The sequence below is a fragment of the Tupaia chinensis genome, unplaced genomic scaffold (genome assembly GCF_000334495.1).
Source record: "Tupaia chinensis unplaced genomic scaffold, TupChi_1.0 Scaffold143584_1, whole genome shotgun sequence".
Lineage (NCBI taxonomy): Eukaryota > Metazoa > Chordata > Mammalia > Scandentia > Tupaiidae > Tupaia > Tupaia belangeri.
The window spans coordinates 7,314,019-7,326,869 of NW_006203430.1; the positions used below are offsets into that span (position 1 = coordinate 7,314,019).

Below are 12,851 nucleotides of genomic sequence, written 5' to 3' on the forward strand. Positions count from 1 at the left end.
CCCAGGGGGGATGGTCACGCCGCAATCCCTTCTCCTCCATTCTCCTCTCGGGATCTTGGGCACGCACGCACACGCGCCCGGCGTGAGTTTTAAGCCACCGGGTCCGGGACACGAACCGCGGTCGACTACGTGGGAGTCCAGCGACATAGCCATTATGCTAACTGCTGGTTCCCCTATCTTGACTTCTTGATCCAGTCCCAATGCACAGATATGTAACACTGATGCAGGGACCAAGATGGCACCTGAATGAACTCTGGTACCTTTTCTTGTTCTTGCAATTGTCCAGAGTAAGGGAGAACCAACAATGAAATCTCCAAGTAGGTTCCTATGATGCCAAAGAACTTTACTTTGGTTGTCATGATAGCTAAACTAGCAGCTCCAGGTGGCTAGGCCACCACTGAGCTTGGGAAACGTCCTACAGCATGCCTGGATCTCAGAGGAGATAACAGCAAAAAGCAAGATTCAGTTTCTTCCTCTATGAAAAAGGATGTCATTACCTAGCTTGGAAGACTGCTAATTAATGAGATAGCATGTGAAGAGCCTAGCATAACGTCTAAAATGCAGGACAGGTGCGTGTGCATGCGTGCCCAAGATCCCGAGAGAATGGAGAAGGGACTGAGGCATGGCCATCCCCCCTGGGGGGTGATTTCTCGCTTTCTGTCTCTCTGTTTCCCTCTCTCTCTCTGATGAGAGCATTTGCCCTATAGCAAAAACCTCTCAAAAAAAAAAAAAAAAAAAAAAGAATGCGGAGAGCCTGAGCCTGAGCAGTAAGGCTGGACAGGCAGCAGACGGTGAAGAAATGATGCCCTGAGTATCAGGAGCAGCTGTGGGCTAGAAATGAACCAGCCTGAGCCTGGACAGGGCTCAACTATGTCTAGGAAGAAATGAATAGTTTAGGAACTATTGGGATGTCAGTAAAGTCATGATGCATTTTTGCACAGAAAAACAAATATGTCATGACTTTCCCAATGACCTAATAGACCATAAGAGTAAGACATTTTCAATTGACGGCATCAATTTTTGCTTCTTCTTTTTTTTTTTAATGTGAGAGAGATTTCTGCTATAGGGCATATGCTCTTGGCAGAGAGACAGAAAGTGAGAAATCACCCCCTAGGGAGGACGGCTACACTGCAATCCGTTCTCTTCTTGGGATCTTGGGCACTCACGCGCACACATTCCCGGCACTAAGTTTAAGCTACCAGGTCTGGACTCGAACCGCGGTTGACAACTGGGAGTCCACTGATGTAACTAACCATTACACCATCTGCTCGTCCCGCTTCCTTTGTTGTAAAGTGTGAATTTTTAAAAAGTTTATTAATTGCATTTCTTAAAGGGGGCACCCTCGATAGGTTCTCATCATACTGCAATCTCCTCTTGCCCCAGCCTTCCAGGTAGCCCAGGGTCATGGGTGCATGTGCACCTATCCAGTGTGTTTTGGGTTCCCCTGGGAACCGAAATCCTGTCTTCTATGAGGCTCCAGGATTGCATAGTGCCACCCTACTGCCTGTACCATTGTCACTGGGCTCTTAATTCAAGTTTTTTTTTACTTGGTCCAAATATAATTTTTTATTAAAGAAGACAGAAGTGAAAACCTAGGGTAAACAAGATACTTATTTAAACACATTCTAAGGCCACCTATATTCTAACACTTCTTGATCCTCAAAATAACATGATAGCTGCTGCTGCTACTCTCACTACCTTCCTTCTACAGATGAGATGATAGCTAGAGAGAATTTAGGTAACTTTCCCAAGACTATGCAGCCAATGCATAGTACAGTCAGAAGTTCAAGCCCTTTTAAAGATCTATGTCTCTGGAAACCTCACCAATTTCAAATACTGGACAGTTTAAGAAAGTACCCAACAGGGAACCAGCAGTTAGCGTAATGGCTATGTCGCTGGACTCCCACGTAGTCGACCGCGGTTCGTGTCCCGGACCCGGTGGCTTAAAACTCACGTCGGGCGCGTGTGCGTGCGTGCCCAAGATCCCGAGAGGAGAATGGAGGAGAAGGGATTGCGGCGTGACCATCCCCCCCGGGGGGTGATTTCTTGCTTTCTGTCTCTATGTCTCTCTCTGTCTGGCGAGCGCACGCGCTCTACAGTGAAAATAAAAAAAAAAAAAAAAAAAGAAAGTACCCAACAGATGGGACCAGCAGTTGGCGTAATGGCTACCTCACTGGACTCCCATGTAGTCGACCACAGTTCAAGTCCTGGGCCTGATGGTATAAACTCACGCTGGGTGTGTGTGCCCAAGATCTTGAGAAAAGAATGGAGGAGAAGGGATTGCGGCATGGTCTTCCTCCCTGGGTGGGGGGGAGGAGGGGTGATTCCTTGCTTTCTGTCTCTCTCTGTCTTTCTGGCGAGTGTACACACCCTACAGCAAGAACCTCTTCAAAAAAAAAAAAAAAGGAAGAAAGAAGGTACTAGAAATACTAGTCTTCAGAATTTACACTGGTCATTTCTTGAAGTTTCTATTCTTCACAGAGACATAGTTACAGAACTTGGCCTTATACTTGGACACTATTCAATGTCAATATGAGATGATGCCAAAAATCAAGTCTTACCGAAACAATTCCCAGAATATGCAACAAATTCTGAATTATCAACAGGAAAAGCACTCAGCAAAGTGGAAAAAAGAGAGCGCCAATGCTAGTGAATTAAAATACCCCCCCCATAATGTCATTTTGTCTCTGTGCAATGACTGCATTCACCTTTGTCTTCCCCATGACATACAAGTGGGCAGGGACTCTCAAGGTACTTGCCTGAGTTTGTCACACCTGACTAGTAAAGTCAAGCAAGGACTTACATGTCACTAAACACGACCTCATACGAGAGCTCATTCTGAAGACTGGTACAATTTAATCTTTCTATTTCTATACTCATGCTGAACCATATCTCACATGTCACATGCTGCTAGATCCACACCCCACATACCAATGGAACCCCAAACCCACCCATTTGTTGACACTGAAGAGAGTACCTTAAAGAGTAGTAAAACGAGACCATTAAACTTGAAACCCACTGTAATGTATTAAAACTTTACATGTACATTTAATACTTTATTAATAGTATCAAACTGCCAACTACAACTCTTACATCACTTCTGAATTACTAAACTAGATGATTTACTCTGGGAGGCTTACTGTCATCAAGACTGGGAGTTTACCAAGAAATATGTGGTAATACCAGCAACTACTACTTTTTTTTTTTTTTTTGGAGAGGTTTTTGTTATAGGGTGTGTGCACTTGCCAGAAAGACAGAGAGAGACAGAGAGACAGAAAGCGAGAAATCTCCCTCCACGGGGGATGGCCACGCCGCAATCCCTTCTCCTCCATTCTCCTCTTGGGATCTTGGACACACACGCACACGTGCCCAGTATGAGTTTAAGCCACCAGGTCCAGGACTCGAACTATGGTTGGCTACAAGGGAGTCCAGTGACATAGCCATTAGACTAACTGCTGGTCCTGCTAGCAACTACGTCTATACTCAGCTTTGTGCCAAGAGGTAACCAGAAATTATCTATTTATCTAGGTAGGTCAAAGTCATTAGAAATTTTCTGTAATGAACATATGCTATATGATAATAATGATATTCATTAAATATTTACTGATATACAATAAAGTCCCTATAGGTCCTAAATCACTTTAAAAAGTTTATTTATATCTTCCATGAGCAAGAGACAGAGATAGCACTCCCACCACTAAGACCCCATAAATCACTTTATATTCATATATGCAAGAAATCTTCAGAGGAAAGAAAACTGTATCAATAATGAAAATACCATTAGCATCAAATAAATCTAAAATAAGACCAACAGTGAAGACAGATGACCCCACTGAGAAAAGCTACCATTTGAAGAATTACATGGGTCAAGTATTTCTGGGCAGAAACAGTTCCTCTAAGAAAGGAGAACAAAGTGGAATCATATAAGATGCTCATTTAGAACCACAAACAGTATAAAAAAATTAGAAGATGGAAATACAAATTAAAAAAATGGGTAAGTAATGGAAAACAGGGGCCAGCCAGGTGGCGTGTGGTTAAGGAAACTAGATCCCATATGGCTGATTGCATGGTTCTAGTCTTGGAGTCGCAGTTTGAAAAAACATGCCAGGTATGTGTGCATATGTGCCCAAAGTCCCAAGAAGAGATTGTGGTATGGCCATACCCCCTATGGCGTGCTTTCTCACTTTATCTTTTTCTTCCCTCTCTCTCCAGCTAGCATACACACCTTATGGCAAAAAAAAAAAACAAAACAGTTACAAAATGGTAGATAAAATCCATCTATGAGCCATCTTGAGCCTCGATGATCTAAATATACCTTTTAAAAGTCAAAGATTGGGACCAGCAGGTGGCATGGTGGTTAAGATGCTGAACACTCCCACATGGCTGATCACAGTTTGAGTACTGGACCTGGTGGCTTGATTTCTCATGTGCACTCTCTCTCTCTGTGCCTCTCTCTGGTCAAATGAAAATCCAAAATAAAAAAAATAGTCATAGATTCTCAAAGTAGATTAAAAAAAAAAAAGCATGACATGATTAAATATTTATAAGAAACTCACTTTTAAAATAAAGAAATGTACAGATTAAAAGTATAGAGGGCTTGCCCATAGCCTAGCAGTTAAGGGAGCTAGCTGGATCCCACATGGCCAAATGGGGTTAGAACCCCAGACTGGTGGCTTGAAAAACATAACAGGTACGTGGGTATGCATCCCCAAAATCCGATGGAAGGGGGAATGGAGTAGAAATAAACTGCAGTGTGACCATACCCCAATGGGGGGTGGGGAGGGCTTGCTCTTTCTTCTCCCTTTGCTTCTCTGGCATAGTGCATATACCCTCTGGCAATACAAAAAAAAAAGTAAATGGAGAAAAAATATATTGTACTAACATTAATCAAAATTAGGTAGGAAGGACGGGGCTGGCAGGTGGCATGGTGGTTAAAGGTGCTGGACTCCCACATAGCTGACCATGGTTCAAGTCCTGAACCTGGCTTGCTTTCTCACTTTCCCTCTCTGTCTGATCAAACTGGAAAATAATAATAATAATAAAGTTAAATAAAATGATTCGTTATTTCATTTTTATTTTTTTGAAGTTGACCAGAGAGAGTTAGAGAGAGAAAGAAGGAAAGTGAGAAAGCAAGCTGCCAGGTCCGAGACTCAAACCAGTCAGCCAGGTGGGAGTCCAGCTGCCTTACCACCCGCCCACCCTACCAGCCCCAATAATTCTTAAAAAACAAAAAATGAGACAAAAAAACAAAAAGACCCAAAAAACGAAGGTAGGAAATGGGAACAGCAAATGAGCAAATGGCATAAAGGTTATATCACTGGACTCCCACGTAGTGGACTGGACCTGGTGGCAAGTCCCAGACCTGACAGTTTAAACTCACACTGGGCGCATGTGCATGTATGCCCAAGATCCCGAGAAAAGTTTAATTGAAGTGCTCTATAGAACACTTTATCCATTAACAGCAGAATATAAGGTCACATGAAACATTCATGAAGGTTGACTATGATTTGGGCCATAAAAACTATCATATGGGGACTAGCAGATGGCACAATGGTTATGTTGCTGGATTCCCATGTAGTCAACATGGTTAGAGTCGTGGACCCAGTGGTTTAAAACTCACGCCCAGCTACATGTGCATGCATGCCCAAGATCCCAAGAGAAAGGAGAAGGGATTGCAGCCCAGCCCCCCATCTCACTTTCTGTCTTTCTCTATATCTCTCTGGCCAGCACACATGCCCTACAACTAAAATCTCTCTCTTAAAACAAAATTAAAATGAGACACCAATAATAACAAGACAGCTGGAATATCTCTAAATGCAAGGAGGCTAAACAACACTTATCTATTTTTTCCTAACAGAGTGTAGTCATACTACAATGCTTTCTCTTCCATATCTCCATCCTGCTGGATTTGGGGAATACATGAACATGTGCCTGATGTGTTTTTCAGGGTTCTGGGACCAGGATTCAAACTGCAGTCAGCCCTGTAGGATCCAGCTCCCTGAACAATGAGCTTATGGGGCAAGCCAAGACTAGTCACATCTAAAGAATTCAACGGTACATGTGATTAATAGCTATAGTGTTGGACGGTAAAGTTCTACCACGAGAGGAGAAAAACAAAAAGAAAAGCTTATCTAGAGCATGTGTACAATATACAGTATTTGGAGGAAAACGATATTTATGAAAAATAAACAGATCCACTATAAAAACCACATTCCTAAATGAATACATATACTATGATCTAAACACATACCCTCAAAATTCATGGTGAAAACTAATCCCCACTGTGTGGTAGTATTCAGAGGGGGAACTTTAGGAGATCACTGGGTCATGGGTGCCTTCTTCACAAATGGGATTAGTACTGTAGAAGAGTCCTAAGAGCTCATTTGCCCCTTCTACCGTGCAGATATACATAAAATGCACCACGTTGAGAAATGAGCCCTCACCAAATACCAAATCTGCTGGTGTCACGTGATCTTGGACTTCCCAGCCCCCAAAACTGTAAGCAATAAATTTTGCTTGCTTATAAATTATCCTGTTTAAGGTATTTTTGCCATGGCAGCAAGAGGGACTAAGACAAGATACATGCCAAAATGGTTACTAATATGGACTGAGTTAATGAGGACTTACACTTTGAACATTATATATTTCTACATTCTTTGAATTCTTTAATAGCTAACATGTATTTGTTAATTATTTGTAAAACAACAACAAAGTATCAAAGCACCACATCTATCACTAGTACCTTGCTAGGACCTCTGCAGAAATTAATTCCTTGGAATAGGTAATATCTTTTCTGAATCTGAACACCTAAAAGATACAGGAGTATTTCCAAGGTTCTATCTGGAGCACGGGAAAAAAGAACGTTGTGAAGTTGAGAGTCTAGGGGGCTGGCAGGTGGTGTGATGGTTAAGGGCACTGGACTCCCACATGGATGGCTGACTGTGGTTCAAGTCCTGGAGCTAGTGGCTTGCTTTCTCGCCACTCTCTTCCCCCTCCCCCATTCCTCTCTGGTCAAATTAAAAAGCAAAAGCAAAAACAAAAACACACACACATACACACAAAACCCAAGAAAACAAACAAAAAAAATTAAGAGTCTGATGATTACAACATACCAGATAAATTGAGACAAATCACTCTTCCTAATCATAAACTGCACTGTCAGACTAAATACTCCACAAAAAGTATGTCCGGAAAAACCTATCTTTGTAGTGAAAGAGTCTCAGAGTAAGTAAGCATATATTCTAAAACTAAAGAAACAAAACTTCGAAAAAAAAATTTTAAAGTAGAGGGAAAGACAGTATCTAAAGAAAAATACATTTCCCTACCATTAAATATTAAATAATTCCATTTCCCTAAAAAAAAATATTATCTAATTATAACCAGAAAATAAGCAATGAAAGGCAACAAATAAGTTGCAAATGTGTATGGGAAAAGTTTAGGTATTTAGCTTTGTTTCTTGGTTTCTTTTTTTTTTAAAGAGGTTTTTGCCTTAGGACGCATGCACTTGGGAGAGAGAGAGAGACAGGGAGAGGGAAAGTGAGAAATCACCCCGCCAAGGGAGTATATGGCCACACCCTAACCCTTCTCCTCCTGGTTCTTGGGCACACATGCATGTGGGCTTAATAGGATTTTCAAGTCACCTGGTCTGGGACTCGAACCGCAGTTTGCCATGTTGGAGTCCACTGACATAACTGCTATGCCATCTACTAGTCCCTTAGCTTTCTTTTTAAATTCCAGATTTAAGTTGGTGAAGCTCACTGAGATTAAAATAAAATAATAAATAAAGAAATTTTCCTAACCCAAAACATCTGAGATAGCTTTTAGTTTATCTAAATCATTAATACTGTGAAAGTGATCCCAGCCAAGCCAATCTTTCCAAGCTCTGGCTTCTGAAGTAGGATTGAGTGCTTCATGGGTTTAATTTTCTACATAGTGAGCAGTTTCAGTGAGTCACCTAATGTTTTTCTTCATTAAAAGTTTTCTTTAATGCTGCTTAAAGAACTGAAAAAAAAATTTAAATAAAACTGTATAAATACTATTGATAGACACAACAAAATTAGGCTTAAATAGTTAAATTAATACAAAGCAAAACCAAAAAAAAGTTAGGTATTAATAAACAAAATACCTTAGGGTATCTTAAACAAGTCTTTGAAATCTACCCAAGTCTCAACTACTTAGATTTATTCCATCATGACACTAATGATCTGAGCTAGGTTCTAAAAGACAGAATATTCCTGTATCGGCCAGTAGTCACAAAAATTAGCAAACGTGTTCACATATGAGAAACGTAACAAAAAGAGAGCCTATCTATTCGCACCATCTGCTGATTTGTATTGCGCTGCTGGAAAAGTCATGATGCATTTTTGCATTAAAAAAAAAACAACATAAAAAAGTAAGTCGTGACTTTTTCAGCCACCCAACAGCATCTACTTATGTCCAATACTACATGACTAGACCAGACGAGAAAGGGTAGTCTGCCATTAACTTCCGTTTCTACTTTATAGTTTACCTTACTAGGTAATACAGATTTCTGACAATCAAATCTTTGAACTTAGCTTCTGTAAATGTGCAAACAAAAAAAAGTATCTTTATGAGGGGCCAGCAGGTGGTGTGGTGGTCAAGGGTGCTGGACTCCCACATGGCCGACTGCAGTTCGAATCTCAGACCTGGTGGCTTACTTTTTCACTTTCCCTCTCTCTCTCTTGCTCTATCCTTCTCTTGTCAAAATAAAAGATAGATAAATAAAGTTAAATAAAATAGTTATTTAAAAATAATATCTTCATGAGAACAAAGCCACCAACCAGAAAAACATACCATTTTACTGGTATTTTATTAGGTCTACCATAAGTATGTAAGTTTCTCATTGTTAAAAAATAAAATAAAATATTATGTAAACTAAATATTACATAAGAGACAGAGTCCAAGTGAGAACTGCCCCCCAGGAGAAATGGCAGTGCCACAATCCATTCTTCTTTTGGGATTTCGGGTACACATGCACACATGCCCAGTGTGCCTCTCAAATCACCAGGTCCAAGACTCGAACCACACAGTTGGCTATATGGCAGCGGGCTCCTTAACCTCCATGCCATATGCTGGCAATCTTTGTCAAGTTTTTAATGGGGCAAAAGGATCTAAATTTTCTGGTTTAAGTTCAGTTGTTAAATGCTTCACTTTACCCCCCTTATGTGAAAATTTCAGTTTGTTAAATGAAATCTTGTTCTCACTAGGGCTTTCAAGTAGTACAAAGGCTTGAAGTATACATGAGGAGTTTATATTTTATGATTCTATGATAGCCCGCTGGATTTACATGATTACAAGTATGCATTTCAGAAAGAAGAGGATAACAGGCCAGAGATCAGCAGATGGGCACAGTGGTTACACTGCTGAACTCCCACGTGGGCGACCATAGTTTGAGCCCTGAACCCTGGCTTCACAATCATGCCAGGCGTGTGTGTGTGTGTGTGTGCGTGCATGCACGCACCCATGCCTAAGAACCCAGAAGAATAGAGATGGTATTGCAGTGTGGCTATCTCCAGTGAGTGCACACATTGTATAGCAAAAAATCTCTCAAAAAAAAAAAAAAAGAGCCCAAATGGAGTACAGTTATTTGATGAGAGCTGTATTTAACAAACAGGTATTATTCTCCCCCAAGAAAAGATTACCTGTATATTTGAATCTCCCTTTATATACTTTGCTCCTTCTATTATAGCCATATATGAGAATCTGAGTTGATCGGGTGTCTGAATAAGTCCCATTCGATATTTTCTCATATTCAGTAACACTTGTTTAATGTTAATATCATCTCCCTTTTCCATCTGCAAAAAAGGTAAAAATAAGGCAATTCTTTTATCATTATTCACAGAAACATGCAATAACGGATCATTGCTAAGATTTTTTGCTGTGCATTTGCTCCTCAAGAACACAAGATAATTTAACACTGTAGCTGTAACTGTTATGTACACAACAACTATCCCAATCCACACATCCTCTCTGTACTCCAACAGAGCAAGTAGAAGATGGAGGAGGTCTGATTTTGTAGCTGATTCATAATAAGATTCCAAATTGATCATTGTCACTTTTGTTCACTTCGGACAGTAAGGAAGGATTTATGACCAGTTCTGGTTAATATAAAAGCAAATCATTGGGATTAGTTCTTGTTTATTGTTTCTGTAAAGGTCTGGGGAGGAGTAAACCTTTTTTCCCATTGCCCTTCCACCTTCTTCATGTCTGGACTACAGTCGTGATGTCTGGATGTATAGTTGCCATTTAAAGATAGTAGAAAAGAAAGACAGAAAGCCTAGAGCCATGGTAACACTGTTGAGCTACTTACTGTTTCAGTTAGGAACTACTGATATGATATTATAACTAACTCAATCGAAAAAGAAGAAATATTTGAAATAGTGGCTGGCAGGGCATGGATACAAATGCAAAACCCAGTTTTTCTTCTTAGGATTTGTCATAGGGCATGTGCACTGGCACACATATGAGAGACAGACAGAGACAGAGAGAGAAAGTGAGAAATCACAGCTTGGGGGAGAGGCCACACCTCTGGGGCCAAAAGCACACATATACTTGGTGTGATTTTTTAAGCCACCAGGTGTGGGACTCAAACAGCGGTTGGTCATATGGGGGTCCAGTGCCTTAACCACTATGCCACCTACTGGCCCCAACTCAATTTTAATAGTCAACATTAACTACATCAGTATTCTTTTAAGAATTATTTTATTTAACTTTATTTATTTATTTATTTTAATCTGACCAGAGAGGGACAAAAAGAGAGACAGAGACAGAAAGTGAGGAGGCAAGCTGGCAGGTCCAGGACTTGACCCATGGTCAGTCACGTGGGAGTCCAGTGCCTTTAACCACCACACCACCTGCTGGCCCTAGTATTTTTTTTTCTTCTGAGAGATATTTTTGCTCACGTGGATAGGACACATGTGCTCACCTGTGAGACAGAGGGACAGAAAACAAGAAATCACCTTCCAAGGGATGATTTCTGCAATCCTTTCTCCATTCTCCTCTCAGGATTTTGGGCACATACGCACATGCATCCAGTGTGAGTTTTAAGCTGGCCAAGACGTCAGATTTTTTTTTTAAAGAATTGTTTAATTTTATTTATTCATTAATTTATTTTAATTTGATCAGAGAGGGAAAGAAAGAAAGCAAGTCAATGTCCCAGCGCCTTAACCACCATCCCACCTGCTGGCCCCAACATTAGTATTTTTAAACATGACTAAATTCACTTTAATGTAGCAATCCAATTTTTTGGGAATTATTTAATGTTTCTAAATTATTATTATTCATTTGCTATAGGGCATATGTGCTCAACAGAAAGAGACAGAAAGAAAGAGAGAGAGAGGGAAGTGAGAAAGCAAGCTGCCAGGTTGAATACTTAAGCCACGGTTGGCCATGTGGGAATCCAGTGACTTGACCATGCCACCTGCTAGCCCAAACATTCCAGTTTTTGATTGAAGCATATTGCAGATAGGTTGAGTGGTAAAGTAATACATTAAAAGGGCTAAGATTTCATCATTCCTGATTTACAGCTTTCATTATTGTTATAGTATCATAAAAAAATTTTTTTAAAAGAGATTTGTGCTATGGGGTACATGCATTCATCAGAGAGACAGAAAGTGAGATATCATCTCCCAAGGGAGATGGCCACACTGCAATCCCTTCTCCTTTCAGGATTTTGGGCATATACACACATGCGCCCAGCCTGAGTTTTAAGCTGCCAGGTCTGGGACTCAAACTGTGGTCGACTACATGGAAGTCTAGTGATGTAACCATTATGTCATCTGCTGGTCCCACAATATCTGATATGTTTTACAAAGAACATCACTCAGTTATCAAAATCCCAGTTAAAATATGCATCTACCACGAACCTCATCATATTAATTCATCTTAGAACCTACCTTGTTCTAGCAGGCATATCACAATGCATAAGAATACTGAGTCAAGTGCAATAAAAAAAACCCTGTTTCTTTTTTTAAAAGACTAATTTAATTTTATTTACTAATATTTTAAGTTTGGTATAGGGCACATGCACTCACAAGAGAGAGATCTCAGAGAGCAAGCTGCCAGGTCTGGGACTTGAACTGTGGTAGGCCATGTGAGAGCCCAGTGCCTCAACCACCATGTCAACTGCTGGTTCCGAAGCTAAATTTCATTTAATTGCCAGAGGTACATACACTTGCTAAAGAAAGAGACAGAGAGAGATGGTCATGCTGCAATCTCTTCTCCTTCACTTCTCCATCTTGTCAGGATCTTAAGCACATATGTGCATGTGCTAAGCATGCTTTTCAAGCTTCCAGAGTTGGGACTCAAACCATGGTCATAGCCATATGGGATCCAGCTCCCTTAATCATTAAGCTAATGGACCAGCCTCAAAGGTAAGCTTTCAGAGTTAGATAAGGGACTTTTAGAGGAAGGTAGGACAAGACAGGGGATTAAAGTCAAGGTTAAGACTATCAGTCTAGTAAATTTCCCAAGATACTGGTAATCTTAAAACAAACCCAAGAAAGCAAGATATAAAACTACAGAAAATACTCAAGGACTAGGTGATATGAAAATCAAGGCAGGGGCTGGCAGGTGGCATGGTGGTTAAGGATATTGGACTTCCACATGACTGACTATAGTTTGAGTCCTGAACCTGATGATTGCATTCTCGCTTTCTCTCTCTCTCTCTCTCTCTCTGTCTCTCTCACTCCGTTCCTCTCTGGTCAATAAATCAAGGCAGAAAGTATTATTGGTGGGTTTGAGTCTACAATAAGGGAAAATGAACATACTATAAAGGGAAGAAAAGGCCTAAGCCTGTGCCAGGGTTGGGGCTGGGAATGATTGGTAGGGAA

At 40.6% G+C, this 12,851-nt stretch overlaps 1 protein-coding gene across 2 annotated transcripts in view; it reads right to left on the reverse strand.

Annotated features, from left to right (window-relative positions):
• Positions 1–12,851, reverse strand: part of PTPN2 (protein tyrosine phosphatase non-receptor type 2) — a 121,722-nt gene that overhangs the window by 18,004 nt on the left and 90,867 nt on the right. For both annotated transcript variants that reach the window (XM_006164058.3, XM_027766496.1), the window contains exon 7: positions 9,663–9,815. In XM_006164058.3, coding sequence (XP_006164120.1) covers positions 9,663–9,815 — 153 coding nt within the window. The remainder of the gene's footprint in view (positions 1–9,662; positions 9,816–12,851) is intronic.